This window comes from Xiphophorus couchianus, chromosome 23 (genome assembly GCF_001444195.1).
Source record: "Xiphophorus couchianus chromosome 23, X_couchianus-1.0, whole genome shotgun sequence".
NCBI classification, from domain to species: domain Eukaryota; kingdom Metazoa; phylum Chordata; class Actinopteri; order Cyprinodontiformes; family Poeciliidae; genus Xiphophorus; species Xiphophorus couchianus.
The window spans coordinates 23,447,863-23,465,811 of record NC_040250.1 but is presented as its reverse complement, the minus strand read 5'-3'; the positions used below and the strand labels follow the sequence as shown (position 1 = coordinate 23,465,811).

The following is a 17,949-nucleotide window of genomic DNA, read 5'->3' as shown; positions in this document are numbered from 1 at the left end:
TTAAGAAACATTAATACATCCTTAAATTTAAAAACTCGGAGTGAGACTGAGGAGTTTTGTGGTTTGAACCTTCTTGAATCCGTCTTCTACAAAGTTGCAGCTTGTTGATTTAAGGTGCACGACAAGAGTTTTATTCAAACTCACTCTGTTCATTTATGCTGAATGATCAAATGCGTTTTACCCCTGAGTCTATCTTAAAGAAAATCTGTTCCTTCAACAGTTTTTTCTTTTTTTTTTACTTTGTTCTGTCAACCAAAGTAGTCTAGACTCCCAACGACGGTATGAGAGAGGTGGAATTTTAATTGCAGTTACACAATGGCATATTCTCATGTTTTCTCAAGTGCTGGTTCAAACTTATGACTCACATTTCCTCTTGTCAATCAGAACGGTTGTTTAACACAACCTCATGTGAGAGAGAGCTGCAGGTTAGCCAGAGTATCAACAAGTAGATGTCAGGTATGGCGACCCAAAGCAAACACCAGCGCACAGTTTGGGATCTTTCTTAATAAACTGTGACTTATGTGTACGGTTTTACGTTGCTCTGCTCACGGAGCTCCTCAGACTTCAGTAATGACACCCAGACCCCATCTCGGACGTCTGCTGGAGATACCATCAACCTTTTGTTTGAGCAGAGGAACAATCTGACTGACAAAAGAGGTTTACTCAAACAGCTCTGTATGCCTCAAACAGTCAGAAGTGAAAGCAGAGATAAAAATGGGCCTTTTTTTTTTTTGTTTCCGTTTTCAGCTTGCGGGAGTTTGAGCTAGAGGGCTTTGATGAGGAGAAAACCGAGGCTCCTCTCCTGCCGATAAAGCCAGAATCCTTTGAAGGCTGAATTATTATGCAATGTTTGATTCTGTTTCCAGTTTATGTGAGACGTTCCCCATAAACTTGATGTCTTGTTTTAAGACGTGGACAGTAAACATGAGCCCCGTCACACCATGAGGTTGTTGGGTGGACTGAATGGGCAAACGGACGGATTACATTTTTGTCAAACAGCAGGAGCGAAAGCATAATTTCTCAAACATAATTTGGTACCTTTGCAGGTTGGATGGCGGGGTGGAGAGGATTACTTTCCTAGGCACAGTCCAGGACAGAATTGCTTAGGGTTTTCATTATAGATAGCCAAAACTGAAATCAGAACATGTCTGCTCATTGCATATTTATCATCGGAAGTACTCATCTGTATGCTCTCGAGTTGCAAAGGTTTATCGATTGCATAAAATTGCATTATTGCATGTCTGGCTGCTCTCAAAAGAGCTACTATCAAGGTTGTATTTACAGCTCAGTGATCTTAAATTTTATAAATTATTTATGCTCTTTAGTCCCACTGGCTTGATCCAAGATACTGCTACTGGACTTTTAGGTTTATGTTCTGATTTTACAAAACAACAACAAAAAAGAAAACAAGGCCTCATCAATTATGCCTTAACAATGAAGCAAAAATAAGATAATTGTTGAGGCATCGCTAATTATGATCACGTTCAATCTTTTTTAAAGCGCAACATAAGATGAACAGAAAGTAAAACAGCTTGAAAACCCAAACAAAACGCTCAAGTTTCCCCGTTTGCATCCTACAGTGATAGGGAATATTTAACACCGTAATCACTTCTGACCGCTTTGCCTTAAGCAAGGCACAGAAACTCCGGTCGTTGCTATGGGGCTGCCACGGCAGCCATTAAAATGCAATTTAACAAGGAAACTCCCGGGTGTGACTGTGTGTAACTGAGTGTGAAGCACAGAGATTATTACCCCTGTTGTTCAGTCAGGCTTCTTCGGCTGAACGAAAGTGAAAACGCCAAACGTCAACAAATCGACGCGTCTTTTTGTTCCCCCCTCCACTCCACGCCGACAAACTTACAGGTGATGTAGTAGTTGACGTTCCTCTTGAACTCCAGGCCCATGTAGTTGGGGCTGAACTCCTGGAACTTGATGGTGAACTTGATGTTCTTCCCGGGCTTGTTGCAGTTCACCAGCACGTTGGGGTCGAGTACCGTGCTGCAGCTCTCCGCCTGCTCTCTCTTCACCAGATACAGCTTGTAGAACTCGTAATCTCGGCCCTGGTCCGCGCTGGGACAGATGATATCCAGCTTGTCCCCGATGTCCGGGTAGATCACGAGACCCTTTCCAGGAAGAAACCTGGGGGGAGGCAAAAAAAAAAGACAAATTGTTACTTCCAGATAAAAGGGATGGCCTGTGCAAGCAGCCACATATATCAAGCAGAGTTTATATAGTGTTAATACTTTTAGCCGAGGGAATTACGGGTTTAGATTCGTCTGAGACGGCCTGCGAGGCAAAAACACTTGCGTGTTGCGGCTTGACACGGCCTCCGAACAAGTCAAGAGTGTTTCACACAAATTCTCTGAAGATTTTTCTCATACTTGGATGTGACTCAAAGCATAGCGAAAGTTAGCAAGAAAGGAGAGAGAGAGAGAGAGAAAGAGAGAGGTGCCGTAACACAAAATGGCCGCTTCGTACCAGATTCTGCAGAAGGAATGCAACAGATTTCTTTTTCATACTCTCGGAGTTTGGGGTAAGACCTGCGCTTTAGCGTAATAACAACGATGCTGCTACTTAAGAAGGCTGTTTCTGGAGGAAAAACAGCACGCAGCGGTCAGCTGAGAGGGTTAAGGCTTCTTGGTACATCCACCAATGTCCCGCCCCACCACCACTACCACCACCCGTCATGATCATCTACTGGAGGATTAAGATAATCCATCTGACCTTACAGTACCTCTTCACGTCGATTCTGCTGCCAACTCAATCAGATCGGCTTTTGTTCTCTTTTTATTCACCGAAGGTGGGGGACAGGAGGAGGCCCGGTGTGTGTAAATGCGTGTGAAGACCGGGGGCAAAGGTACACGAGTTTGCAACGGCAGTGTGTTTGGCCAGTGCTGGAGTGTGTGTGAGTGCTGGAGCGTCAACAGAAAGGGCTGAGGTTGCACTCCTATTGGGGGTGAGGGGTTGAAATGCACGGTGGGGGCAGATGGGCTGAATCATTGTTCTGGACTTGTTTGGGGCTTAAAACGTCAACATGGTTCAGCTCTGTTGTCCCAGTTAGCCAAGCATTAACCCAGACAGCCGGACTGACCACGGGTGTGTTCATGTATAAGCGCATGTACTTGTGTGTGTGTGTTGCGATCGCAGACAGTGAGCCCAGCAGCGGGGCTATCTGCTAGATCTGCCCATGCCAGCGGATTTAGGGAGGATTTAGCAATGCGTGATGCATTTGTTGTTCTTTCTGATCCCTCATGGTATAACAAGACATCAGCGGCTGAAAGGGGTGTGGGGGGTCCCTCTCTCTGTCTGTGTCAGTGTCTCCCCTCTTTCTCCCTCTCAGAGTATAATCTCACCTTATCTGCAGCCCCTCATTTCATCATCGCACACGTCGTTTCACCACTAAATAACCTGCTCTTCAGACAAGCAGAAGAAAAAGTCACGACCTCTCCCCGGAAGAGACTAATAGAGGAGTATGTGGAGGGTAGAAATGAGCAGACAAATTGTCCCGTGGCTGGAATGAGACAATTTTACGCTTAATCGATCCTGATCTGGGATTCAGAGGATTCAAATATATTATCTTTTTTGTGTGTGTGTGTGTGTGTGTGTGTGTGTGAATGCACCACACATAACCTACCACTACTGACAGCAACACTCCTCACTGTGGAAGTTGTTACAGAAGAAAACTATATTCACTATAAGTGTGACTGCTTCCTCTAAGTCAGGGGTCTCAAACTCCAGTCCTCGAGGGCCGCTGTCCTGCAACGTTTAGATGTGCCTCTTCTGCACCACACCTGAATAGAATAATTAGGTCAATAAGACTCTGGAGAACTGATCTACACAAGGAGGAGGTAATTAAGCCATTTCATTCCAGTGTTTTGTACCTGTGGCACATCTAAAAACTGTAGGTCTGCGGCCCTCGAGGACTGGAGTTTGAGACCCCTGCTCTAAGTGGAGTTTGAGAAAACAAAAAAGCTGCAAGAAGCTTCGATCAGGTTCCTCGAACATGGAATTGCATGTCAGGAGACACGAGAAAGCTGAATGTATGACAGCAAAGTTGTTTGGTTAGAATTCAATTCTGTGTCACAGAACATCCTGAATCAGGATATATTTATAAATCTCACAGTTAAAATTAGGTTCTATGTTCTCTAGAGCGAATACACTCAAAATTGCAAATGCTAATCCTGCTAGCATTGTGTTTACCATGCAAAGTAGATGTTAAAGATGCTTCATAATTATTCTTTGTTTTGAAATAAACTGAAATCCTGTTTAAATGTAGGGCTGTGTACAGCTGACTGCTGTCCCTCACATAAACACAGTGTGACATCACCTCTGGCCTTGATGCTAATGATTAATAATGTCAGAAAGGCTTCTTAAGACTCCTGTATAGTTACAATAAATGAAAGGAATGAACAATCTAAGACATTATTTTTTTCCCCCAAAGAAGATTAATTTGAAGTTCTTTTAAGTTTTGTTTTATACCAGTTACACATCTAAGTTTTAAATGGACTAAGTTTCAGAGTTATCATTGACCTCCAGCTTTTCAGTAATTCCACCACACATCTTTAAAACCAACCAGGAAGTTGACAGATGGAGGTATAACATGAATGTGGCCAAGTGCTCCATGGGGCCCTCTGCTGGCCTGGAGACTCTAAGCAGCTGCCTCTGTAGCATGACGTCTGTTAGCTACGCAAAAGTAATTGTACTGTATTACTATTATTTACCATTAAGGCCATAAAGAGCAAAATTAGAAAATAATATTTGTCCTGGAGGAAAAACTCAGCAGATCAAAGCTTCGAGGAATCTCCCACAAAATCTATGGTTGCTACAGCTCTAGAGGGACCTCAAGGTTTTCTCATCTAATGATGTTAAACGCTGGCAAGGAGTCAGGCATTGTTCTAAAAGATTCTCAAAGAGTCCTCTTCTTCCTAGGAAAAAACCCCCATGAAAATGAACATGACCGGATTAACATTCATGGCCATTCTTCACGGAGGGGCATCACCAGCCAGATGACTCCATTCACAGAGGATAGATGTGATAAGAAAACTACAGAAAACAGTCCTTCCCGTCACCCGTATGATTATGATGCCATGATGACAGCATGTGTGGAAAGCAGGCCCCCCTCTCCCATTCCAGGGCTTGGGCGCGGGTGAGACGTTATTTCCCCGCTATTGTCTGACGCTCGCGGGTTTGAAGGGAAGTGGGGAGGCCGGTGGAGGGTTGAGGGGACGCGGGTTGCGCTAATTCAAGAGGCCGATAAGAGCGAGAACATGGGGTATCCCTTTGTCCTACTTCTAATAATTTGCTAGTGCTCAGCAGCAGCACTCTGCTTATGCCTGCTTGTTTTTTCGTGTGTGTTTAAGCAGACATATGTTTTCGTGTGGTGGTGGTGTGTGTGTGTGTGTGTGTATCTAAACGCACGCCGGGCCTGGATACACGTGCATATGTCTATGAAGACACAGACACAATCAGTCTCTAATTGGATCTACAAGATGCATCAATGAGGCATAAACATGTCTCCATAGCAACCGCAGGCTTTGTTGCTGACCCCCCACACCTCCTCCATCCCTCCATTCGTCCCCCCGATCCCACCCCCCCTCTATTTCCACTCAGCAATCTCATTCTCCCCTCCTTTATCCTTTTCCTCTTATTCATCTCCTCAACATTTCCCTCATTTGGTTTTTCTCTCATCCCCACCCGTCTCCATCCTCCCCCTCACTTTACAAACACGCACAAAAAAGAAAGAAAAAAAAAACCACCTACGGAAAACACAGGAAAGGGGCAAAAAATAAATAAATTAAAAATCAGATCTCCACTCGTCTCATTCAACAAGTAGGTTTTGTATTATTTGCTTTGCAGGTTTCTCCTTTTTGTCAAAAACCCCTCCACATAATTGCTTCAACGTTAAAAAAGACTGGCTCTGGAATATAACAACGAGCCTCATGTCCCACTCACTCCATTGTCAGAGTCGCAATAATTTAGATGAACAATTAAGATTCTCAAAATCTTAATATCCTAATATCCTTGAAGGATTTATCGCAAGCCGGCTCCTGTCATTGATTCAATTTTCCGAAGCAGGCCTCATGGTTGGCGGTTAGATAGCTATCCTAAGTGAATTCTCTGCTTCTGTTTCCCAGCCTTTGTTAACTGTCTGCTATAATGAGGCTCTGGCTGCTGTGGAGGTCTGGAAGCGCCATCGCAGATGGGAAAGAAGCGGCATAAAAGAAATAGGGCAGCAATTAGTGTTTAGCCCAGTTTAAAAGCCCTCCACTTGGCAAGCTGCAGCCCAGCTCCAGTCCAGGATGTGAAACTAAACTGGTGGGCAGGGACTTTGTCTCCTGTTTGTCTCTCTGTGGGCTTAATCAGCACCACTCCGGTGAAACACACAGCCACGCCATGGAGAGGAGGAGACGAGTGACTGAACGTTATTGTACTTCTGAAGAGGTCGAAAAGGGAAAAAAGGGAGTTTGGGGGAGGAAGGGTGGATAAAAAAGGGGAGGTTGAATTGCATCTTTCATTCTCGTTGTCTGGAGACCCATAAGACCTGTTGATGAAAGAAGTTGGAGCGCACAGAGGAAGAGCTGTGCAGATACAAATAATGTTTCTGGGAAATGACCCCGAACGTGAGAGAGAGAACCTCTATCCCCCTCGTGTCAAACGAGGTGGATCTGCCGGCACCAAGCAAAATAGAACGGAGTCATTTTCAAAACAACCAAATGAGGTTTGGTTTTGTTTCATCTGGACAGCACCGCAGCATGCTCAATCCTGTAAAGAGCTTATCCAAACAGACCTACGCTGCAGCACAGTGGAGAGAGAACAGAAAACAACGAAGCAAAAACGAGAGGAGATCCCCTCCAGCCCCCCCGGCCACCCCTCTTCTTTCTTTTTACATTCCACTGGTGAATATGAGCACATGATCTCACATATGCTACACCCCACACACACACACACCCTCACATTCACACACATATATACATGTGGAGGCACACAAAAGCACCGTGGGGTGCATCCTGGACCTTCCCAGCCCAACTTCCCAGCCACCCCCTATTCAAGCGTCCTGCCCTCGCCGACTTTCGGATAAAACGCCGCCTACACTCAGGCCCACTCAAAGCCCCTTACAGAGCCTCAATCCACCCCTTCCCCCTGTGTTTTCAACCCCCGTCCGGTCGACTCAAGCCCCTGCCCTGAGCCGCACTGGCAGGCAGCCTCTGCTGCCGGATGAATGGACCCGGGACCCGGGACCCGGGGAACCTGGGGAGAAAGAGGCTGGGATAGCGCATATCAACTGAATGGTCTTAAATTGATTTGTTCCTCCTGAGCACCATCAGCGGCATGCTGTACATTTTAATTAAAATATATTTTATCAAACTACGTACTCCGCCTCCTCCAGAAGATATATAGCCTCCGGTTCCTGCAACAGGCTGTGTTTCTGTTTTCCTCTTGCGTTTCATGTTAGAACAAGCTCACGTACGCAAGCTCCCGTCCTTACATGATCGCCAGCACAACAGGTACTTTATCCCCTCGATATTACCATGGTAATTATCACACCAGGAGAAGTGTTGCAGCACCAATTATTATTCCTCTCCTACATTATCCACAAAAAAAAATCACGCTGGCTGCTTCCCCCTGTTATTAGAGATGACACTTTCCATAAGGCAGAGATATTTCTGGCCATTTCAATCAATACATCATAGACCACTACACCCACCAATCTACTGCAACCATGCAGCAAGGTTACAATGGAGTCAGAGAGGAACAAAGGATTGTTTTATGCAAGTGTTATGCCGCTAATACACAGCATCTTACAAGAGTATTTACCTCAAACTTTTTTTTTTTAACATTTTGGCACACTACAACCAACATATTTTATTAGAATTTTACAGGATGGAATAACACAAACTCGAGCAATTGGTAAGTCAAAAGAAAGCTATACACAATTTTCCATATTTTTACCAAGAAAAAAACTAAAGAAAAGTGTACCGTGCACGGATGTTATTTCTACAATGCCACTAAATAATTCACTATCCTTACACATCTGCAAACTGACATTTTTGCATGTTCAACAATCACGGAAACTCAGTCGGACTGGACAGAAAGTGTCAGTGAACAGCAATTTTGAATTTTTGCAACTCAATTTTCACTGGACCTCCCCTCGATCCTCAAGTCTTATGAAGTCTTCCAGCTGTCCGCCAGCATTGGCCTGTATCCAGTTTTATTTACAGCGATGTGTTTTGATAATGTTCCATCGCACATAATGTGTTTTTTCTTTGCCAAATTTGTGGAGTGTCTAGCAAACAAAATTACACACTACGACGCATTGACCTGTCAAAGAAAATAACTAAAATTTGTGGTTGCAACATGAAAACATGAGAAAGTTAATACTTTTGCTTCTACTTAACAGGACACGTTTTTAAACCAATGATTACCGACTTGCTTGATCGTCTCATGCCGGTCACACTGGCTTCCAGCTCTCAATCAAGTCTGTAAATGTTAAAACGTCTGTCTCCAAGCAGGAACTGTTTAAGCCCAGAACCGCTTTTTCAGATCCAGCGAGGTAGATCCACAAAGCCTCAGATTGGAAATACTCAAACAGCAGCTTCTGAAATGGCTCCGCTCTCTCATATGTAGCTGAGATCCATTGAGCCCGGACACAGTGTACCCGTTTCATACAAGGGAGAAACACACGTAGCACTAAACTGTCACTGTTTGCACAGACCCAGCACCAGCCTGAACCGTCTCGCGAGAAGGTAGGTTGGTCAAAGGGTCTGTTCTCGTCGCCTGCAGCTAAAACGCTATTGCTTGTATACATAGCTGGCTTCTGTCAGGCCGTTGCAAGGGCAGATGTTCTTAAGGAGGCCTGACTATAAACATACACACATAAACACACACCCCGCAGTGTACACACACTGATTTCCTCACATGTCAAACACAGTAAACAAGTCGCCCCGGCGCGCACGGGCCACACACACATTAGCGAGGCGTACCAACAAACATAGGCATCCTGAAATTAAGCAAAACAAGATCCATCTGGCTCCTGAATTGTTTAGCAAAGCAGGAAGGATTTGACCCTTATTATAGAAATGGAGCAAAAACTGGTGGCAGTGGATAAACTAAGCTGGGGCCACATTGCATTTTAACTCCAGAAGGCCCCTGCCAGAAGGCTGCAGCGACTTGCTGAAAAGCGAATCACTCGGAATTTCCCCCCTCGGGCCGTCCTCGCTGGAGAGACACAAACGACGACTTCAGAAGCAAGAAGGGAAGACTGAGAATGCTGAGTTCCACCCCGCTGAGAGCCGCTTTTGTACGTGTGAACACAGACGCCCTCTCGCTCTCACAGGGTAATGCTCGCTAGCTCCCGATGGCTCAGTCAGCAGGCTGGCATGCAGAGCAGATCAGATTCAGTGTGACTCATAGCAGTTGCACACCGGCGAGCTAGAACACAGACGCGAGCGCGGCTGACACACACCTCTCATGTTCACCAAACAAGCTCAGTATGCTCGCCCTCTATCACTGTCACATGAAGGGCTAGCATCGCACAATCAGAGGCTGTAACGAGCTAACGAGATGACGTCCAGATGGCCTTGTCACGAGGAGGACAGAAGTGGACCTTGTTAAGGGGGGAACAAGCTGAAGAGGACTGTCGAGCGAGAGGGGTTGCGAGAAGTCATTAGGGAGGAGAAAGAGTATAATCTGTTTCTTCTTATGGCCTCCGTGGTTTCTGTCAGTGCCGAGTTCATCCCTCTTTAAGAGCAGGGGAGTTTAAGCGAGCGGGGGTGTGCGTGGTTGTGATTGAGTGTCATCCCTGGTATTGGTGACAGAGAGAGGAAGCCCAGACTGCTGCTCTTTGGGTCCCCAGTTATTCATCCAGGAGCCCAGGGACTGAGCTTTTCCAGCTGGGCTGCAAGGAAAGGAGGAAAGGAAAGGAGAAGAGTAGAGGAAAGATGATGTTGGCTTGGCTTGAGACAAAACCATTTGGGTCAGTTTCAGCCTGAGTTTAGCCCTCGTTATGGGACTGTTCCATGACCTAAAGACACACAAAGTCTCTCTTCCCTCCTCCTCCTTGGTTTCTTCTCTGACACACCCGCACAAACTCGAACAAACGCCTTCACACACACACACACACACATAGCCAGCTGCCTCCCATCACAGAGGAGCAGCCACAGATGGCCCCTGCTTGCTCCATAAAGATCTCTCCACAGGCCCAGTCTACAGTCACAGCCAAACCCGCCTGGCCTGAGCTCACTGTCTATGTGTGATGTGCGTGATGCATGTAGGCACACAGGCCTGAGTGGGTGAGCACGAGTGTGTGTTGTCATGCCAGCCACCCCCCGCCCCCCCAAGTCGAGCCAAATTTTGATGTCCAACAGTCATAGAGAGAGGAATCCCCGAGGACTGGGCACTGCTGAGCCTGAATATCTGTATTCAGGAAGGCAAGAGAACATGAACCAAAAGATTCCTCTAGCAAACAATACCCCCATCCTCCCTTCTTCACCTAATATTACCCACAACCACCTGGAGGAGCGGGTGGAGTAACTAAAGAGAAAAAGAATCATAATCATCATCAAACCCACACAGCTTGTGCAGATTGCTACAGAGGACATTTTATGGTCTGTATCTCCAATTCCCTTAATAGGCTCACAAAAGGCATTCAAAAGACCCTCTTTAATGTTGCATTCAATCAGACTCAACAATAAACAGGGACAAAAGCTGAAATCACAGATATTTTATCCCAATTATTTTCATTCTTTCTGACACAGATAGAACCAGTCAGAGTTGAATTCATTTTGAACAATTGTCCTTCCATCTCAGCATGCCGGAGCTGGAGGGATCGGGTTTTCTGACTGATCAGCAAAACAAAGGGAGAGAAAACTCATTGGGGGAAGAGAGGTTTGTTGCACTTTAGAGCCACAATTCGGTGATTTTTTTTCTTCTCTCTTTTCAAAGTCTTCACAACTCTCAGAAGTGGGGTGGGGGAGTGGTTCAGGCTGACCTGCCCAGCAGTATATTTTGGCACCGACACATCTGGGAATTAAATCAGTCGGTGATCAGGAAGGGGGCGTGGGGTGGGGGGAACTCCAAAACAAACCTGACACCCATTCCTAATGAGGTTTTTCTTTGAGGAATTGGTTTGACATTTAGGGAAATATGTTTATTTGCTTTCTTCTCGGGAAAAAATATTGGTTCCAGTCACATGTTTGTGCAGTCAAAATTGGACGCTAGCTAGCAAGAACATTGATTATTTAGATTAGTTTAGGCATTTTTACTTTAGTTTAGCTTAAAGCCTGCATAGAAACCATGTAAGGGAGTAAACAGCTAGCACAAGTTACTAATGTTAGCTTGTAACACCAAAATTCAAGATTTATTTACTAAGCTGGGATTTTTTTATTCATTTATTTATTTTTTCAGAATTTAAAACATTTACAAATGCTAAAAACAACATTTTGTTCTCTTTTACCAGGACAAAATAGACTTCAGTAAACAAATATTTTGATTAAAAAAACAGCTAAATTATTAGCCATTTTCAACTGAGCTTTCCCTTTACTCAGAATATCGTACCTTTTTGCAACACAATAAGCTATAAGCTAACATTAGGTAGCTAGCTCCTCAGGCTAGCTGCTTGGATACAAGCTAACAGTCATACAAATCCTAACTTACCAATTGAAATTTTAATTCAGTTCAGTCATTTCCTTCAGTTAGTTGAGCCACTCTGTTTGCCATGATTACACATGTCTCTGTACTGTCATTTGTTTGTTATTTTAGCCAGAAGTGCCTTAGCAGCAGGTTAGCACTTCTTTGCCAACAGACACAGATTGGAGCAACTCTGTCTGACTGGTTGCTTCAGTGAGATACTACGGTCAAAGAGACTGCATGAAAAATGTAAGCAATGTTTACAACTAACTTTTGAAAACCTTGTTGTACCCTAATACTTGATAATTGGAAGGTTTCCTAGCGAGAATACATGAAGCAGAAGCTCTACTACAAATACATAAATGACACCATATAGGAGATACATTAACAGTAAATAATATTTGGTCCCTCTGAGCGCATATTTGCTCTGTCTCATAATATAGGCATTAGCTACTTCCTTTTAGGACTTTATGTGAACCCTTTACGATTTAAATGGAGCTGAGTGCGTATTTTATAAGGCTGCTTGTTGTTAACAGGTGTTAATATGACACAGCCAGACAATCTGGAGAGAAACCAAAGCCTTCCTGGAAGAACAAAGGGAAGACACGGTTACGGCAGAAAGCAAATCAATCAATCTCTGCCAGAGCACGTCTGGCTCTGACAGCACAGCTCTGAACCCAGATGCAAAAAGATCGTACGCTGCAAAGTTCAGAATACTTCCATTGTTCATCTGTCAGCGTGAGAGACAATTGCAAGGGAGCGGGAGGGAAAAATGCTAACACAATATTTATCTTGTGTCCACCTTCCCTCCTGACTAGCTCTTTTTTAATATATTCCTGCTATTGTCAGGAGCGCCTCGAGATGGATGGCCAGAGGAGTCCGGTAGGTGACACGTGTCGGCTACAGGCACGGCGCAGACGCCCGCGCCTTTCCAGAGTCTCCGATCTCAGACAACGGCAATAATTCAGTCACCAACAAACAGCAGCCATTGCCGTCTTTTTTCCTTTGTGGCAGTTCAGTTTGTCGTTGGTTGGCGGCTTGTCTTCTGCAATGTTCTTAAAACAGCTTCCCTGGGAAACGGGGGGAAAAGTCAAACAGCTGACGAGATGTCGCCTCGTGAACCCTCTCCTCCTTTCACCCACTCAGCCACACTGGCAATGTGACACACGCTCTCCCTCTTACCCATTCTCTTATTTCTCCTTATCCACACAATTCTTAACATCCCTCATCAGGCTCTTGTCAGGCGTCACGCCACGCAACCCCTGTCTAAACAGGCTGCGAGCGTCTGCGTCTCGCGTACACTGACTGCCGCCTTTCAAGGCCGGCGACTCTTGATCATTTCACGTCAAGACATCTGAGGCCCCGCGACGGCCGCCGGCCTTCACTCACTCCGCTCAAAAGTCGAAAGGAGAAAACTCTCTGAAAGTCTGACACATTTCTGCAGCATGGACACATTCCTCCTAACTTAGTTTTCACTTAGCCCAAGGCAAATGAGAGCTAAAAAAGACCATGTGTGGCGCAATAAAATGAAGCTATAACAGTCTACTCCCTGTGGCAATACCTGTTCAGGATGCATGTCTGTACCTGGGCCTCACTTGAGCCTGTTGCGACTGGTCATGCGGTGCAATATGAGGCGCACGTATGACCGAGGGGAATCATCAAGTGCTCGAACAGGGACATATGCATGCATGAGAGCTCACGAAAATACAACCGCTCCCGCATAGCATGCACGCTATATAGACACGGGCATTCTTTAAAAGCCAACAGTAGCGAAACAAGAGAAGATGGGCCTCTCTGTGTGCAAGTGACAGAGTGAATTACACGCACAGCTAAAACACAGGCTTCCTGTCTAACACAGCCGCGCTGGATGGCTTTCAGATGGATTTTGGCGAGTCTTGTGCAAACAGTGAGTCAATATCGGGAGAATGGCCGATCGTTGAGGAAGAACAATTCGCAGGCGATTTGGGAAGAACATGTGTGTTTGCAGGGCACTTTGCACCACGGGCTTGTCACCGAGCCATCACCGAGGTGGCGCCTGGCCAACATGTTCCATTACCGGAGGCCTGTCAGCACGAACAGCGCCGAGATATTTGCGCGTTTCCAAGCGAGCCGTGACTGCGTGGTTCTCCTCTGCAATAATTTGCAATAATGACAAATTTTGCGTTACGAGCAAACAACAAGATTTTAAACCGTCACCACTTTGACTGATATTTATGTCTGTCGCTGGCTCTTTCATTACCATTAAGCATGTTTAATGTTTCTCAGCTGCGTGAGGGGGCTTGCCACACAACAGATGAGTGCACTAGATTTAGTGCGTCTCTCTCTCTCTCTCTCTGCTTCTCGGGCTCTTTTAACAGCTGTGTCCGCGCACTTCAGGACATACCCACATGACCGAGTGGACTGAGAGAGAGGGCAAAAGAGGGAAGAAAAGAGGGGAGCCGGAGAAAGGGAGGGGGGAGCAAAGAACGTGGTGCCAACTAGAGAGGCCCACCGTGCCTCAGTTCCATCCCTCCAGCTGAGGGCTTTGATTCACCTGATTGTCTCCAATATTGAGACACACAATAAACACAACACTTGGCCACCATTTGCAATTCTAATCAGTCCCTCTCAACCAGCCTGGACAACTCAGCCAGAGCCCTCTGGGATATCACTCATCTGACTGCAAAATAATGACACAATCATCGCCATGGCTACGCTCCGGCGACATCCCATGAGCGGCCAGCACTGAGAGGATATTAAAACATAGGAGTACTTGGGAGGACTAAATGAATTAGCCAGGAGATTAGTTGGATACCAGGTTAATGAATGTGCCCCCCCCACCCCCAATCCCACAAATATTCAAGCCCCCACCTTCTTAAAAAGAAAAAATGTAGAAGCAGCCAGTAGCCAAGCTAACAGGTCTACACCTGCGTCTGTGGAGCATGCTCCAACAGGATTTCAATAAACCATCTTCTTTCAACATAATAATTCAGACTGTGTAAACTTGGCTTGATGGTTCGACGATAAGTCAGTCAGTTGCAAACTTTAATTTGATCTGATGTAACATAAAGAGAAAGAGCTTCTGAAAAAAAAAAAGCGATACCATCATCCCACAAGCATGTTTGTGTTCATGCTTAAATTGAGCAAAAAGTTGATTTCCAGACTGTGAGCTTGAGCGTGAAGATAAAGGAGGTGTGATGTTTAACAAACTTTCCCCAGAAATCCAACATATGTGAACCTGAAAAGCCCATCTGTTTGCTGGTTTCACTCACTTGACAGCCTGACGGTAATGGATGCACGCAGATAAACGAGAGCAAAAGCGACGCGCAATCATCCACGTTTTAGTAGCTTTGATGCATCTGCTTTAGAAGTCGCCCGGAAGATGAGCGCCTCAAATTTCTCCAGGAAAAATAATAGACACATCTTATGAAAAAAATAATAAAAAATACAAAATTTGACTTGCAAATCACTCTGGTGAGTCATAACGGTGAGCATGCTCGTCTGCCCTCATTTTCGAGCTAGCTGCAAGTGTGTTTAGTCGATCCGTGCGCACACGTGGGGGTGTACCTGTGTGTGTGGGCGTGTGTGTGTGTGGGTGTGTGCGTGTGTGTGTGTGTGCTGGTTGCTTGTGCAGGCATGTGAATGACAGCCTGTCAGTGAAAGGGATGTCATTATCTGGCTGATGTCTGTGTGTGAGCTATGACCGGGGGCAGGGTCACATCAGTGGTGCGGGCCCAACACTGTCCAGACAGGAAGCATTACTTTATGATTTCTCTCCAGGACAGAAGCACTCGTCACAATCTGCAACGCTGCAGTTTGACCTCATTTCAAGAGGTTATTGCAATACACACAACGGAGAAGTGCGGGCGCTTGTGTGCATGTGGTACATTCATGACAATAGCATGATGGATGGCTATCTCCAAAGTCTTATTTCTGTACCAGGGCTATTACTTTAGAATAACAAAGTGGGGATTTTTTTTTTTTTTTTTTTGCTTTGTTCTCAGGGCCTTGAAGAGAGGAGCTCTGGTAAACCTCTCCCCTCCCTGTCCTTACCCTTTGACTTTTTCTGTGTTGCAACAATGCAGGGGGGTTTAGTTCAGTGTCCTGCAGTCTATCTGTTAGGGCGCTGATAAGAGAGGCTGATGGATAGGTTTAATCAGCCAAGCCCAAGGATCAAGACCATGGGACAGATCAATCAAAAGCTGTGTGGCTTATAAAAGAAATGGCTTTTATCAGTGTCAAGGGGCTCTAGGTTTTTTTTTTATTCCACAAAAGAATAAAACCAACATTGGCACCAAAAAAAGTGAGTAGTTCAAACAAGGGGTAGGCTGGTTACTGGCAATGTATATCATGGTTTTAAAAAGGTACAATTTCCAAACCCTTGAAAATACCAAACTTTTAATAAGATTCCAGAGAAAGCACAGGGAGTGACCAGAGTATTCTCTAGCTGTACGTGGGATATGGCAAAACCATGGCTGCACCTTCATGTGCCAGATTTCTTGACAGAATTCAGATGTGAGTTATGTCCCTTTGTCCCTTTTTAAGCCTCAGTTTGAGGTGCACAGCATTGACTGCAGCTTCTACTTTAAACAGTACAGCTGCAGGTCAAGTCTGAAGAACTTTATAGAAGAAGAAGAATCTTTAGAGGAAGCAGATTCTTAGCAAACAACTACAAGGTTTTACCTTAAATTTTTGGATTTTTCCTTTTCAACATGTTTAGAATTCCTCGCCCTGGTTAGGTAGCCAAAGAAATGCTACCACACTTTTCCCTCACTTATAAGAAAATGACATCCAGCTGTTTGACAATATTTCTGATAGCAAAAGACACGGACCGCCATGTTAAGGGAACCACTACCTCTTACTACAGCCGCCGGTAAGCTACAAGTCTCTAGCCTGTTAAGCAGCTGTCTTCAGACTAGCCATCTGAGCAGATCAACTCAATCATTAATGCTGTGCTTGATTTGTATCTGAAGTCGGAGTTTGAATCTGGAAAAGATGCTGCACCTCAGCGGAGCGTGTTCTAGTTGTACGAGAGAAAACCAGTGGGATTTGTTGATCGTTGCACTCCAAGACAATGGCAGTGGGTTTCTTTTAAACAGAGAAGGAATACGGCACCACATATATAAATAGTACCGTGCCCCACTGATTGAATGTGATCCAAGCCATCAAAAATACATACCAACAGATTGTACGGGCAACTTTCCCTACGTTTTATAAATGAGAAGGCTGGATAATGAATTGAGAGTTGGTAGGCGCGCTCCAAATTTAGCATTTTCTTGTATTTCTGTCTGACAACACACACAATAAATAAATAAAATAAATCACCAGAGCTGATTGTTACCTTGTTATATTCACAATGGAGAAAGTGGCAAAAATGTACAATATTTTCTAAACAAAGCACTTAACAACTACTACCAAATTTAGAGGATGGTTATCAAAATGTTGCTTTAGTTCATGTATTAAAATAAAAACAACATTAAACATTAATAAGAACATTATTGTGAAAACTATCAAAATAATTACTACTTAAAACATTATGTTTTATGCTTTTTAAGTTGTTTCATACATAGCATGGTATTTTGACTTAGTTATTAGGCTAAGAAAATCCTATATTAGCCATTGCAGAGACATTGGACTACACAAACAAAGGGGAACATGCATGAAAAGCTATATATATATATATATACATATATATATATATATATATGATAAAAGTGGTAGAAAAATGTCCATATTATCATAGCTGGAGATGAATCAGTCAGACATTGATCAGAATTAGCCAAAAATTCCCTTAATCGACTATAACTCATCAATGGCAAGTCAAATCCTAAACCCTACGCATTGAAACAAGGAAATCCAAGCCAATGTGCAGCATGTACTTTGAGGCACATTTTTCAGTAAATGAGAAATGGAAATGAATATCAGTCAGGAAATCCCCAATTGGTGCATCTCCAGTCAAAACAAATTGATGCTTGAACTGAAGCAAATTTCTGTATGAAGCTATAACAGCGGTCAAAACGTTCACACCAGATGCAAGAAGAACTAAAATACTATTAAGAATGATGGAGACAGCAGTGCATATGGAACAAGATAACTCACTGCTACAAGTAGGGCACAGTGATTTTAATACACAGCTGCCTTCTGTGCCTTAAAAGCAGCTTCTTATCAGAAAATGTGACTGACAAGTCTATTCTCTGCTTACAATCCTAGCTCATGATTGTAAAAGACAGCTACACATGTCCCATCAAATCCAAGACAAATTAGTAGCTCTTTCTTTTCTTCCCCCCCGCCCCCTCCTCCCTGGATGGAAGATCTTATCCAGGCAGACATGCTTAAGTTGTCAGT

At 44.5% G+C, this 17,949-nt stretch overlaps 1 protein-coding gene across 1 annotated transcript in view; it reads right to left on the bottom strand.

Annotated features, from left to right (window-relative positions):
• efnb1 (ephrin-B1) overlaps positions 1-17,949 on the bottom strand; it is an 80,451-nt gene that overhangs the window by 48,336 nt on the left and 14,166 nt on the right. The window contains exon 2 of the mRNA XM_028008297.1: positions 1,862-2,139. Coding sequence (XP_027864098.1) covers positions 1,862-2,139 — 278 coding nt within the window. The remainder of the gene's footprint in view (positions 1-1,861; positions 2,140-17,949) is intronic.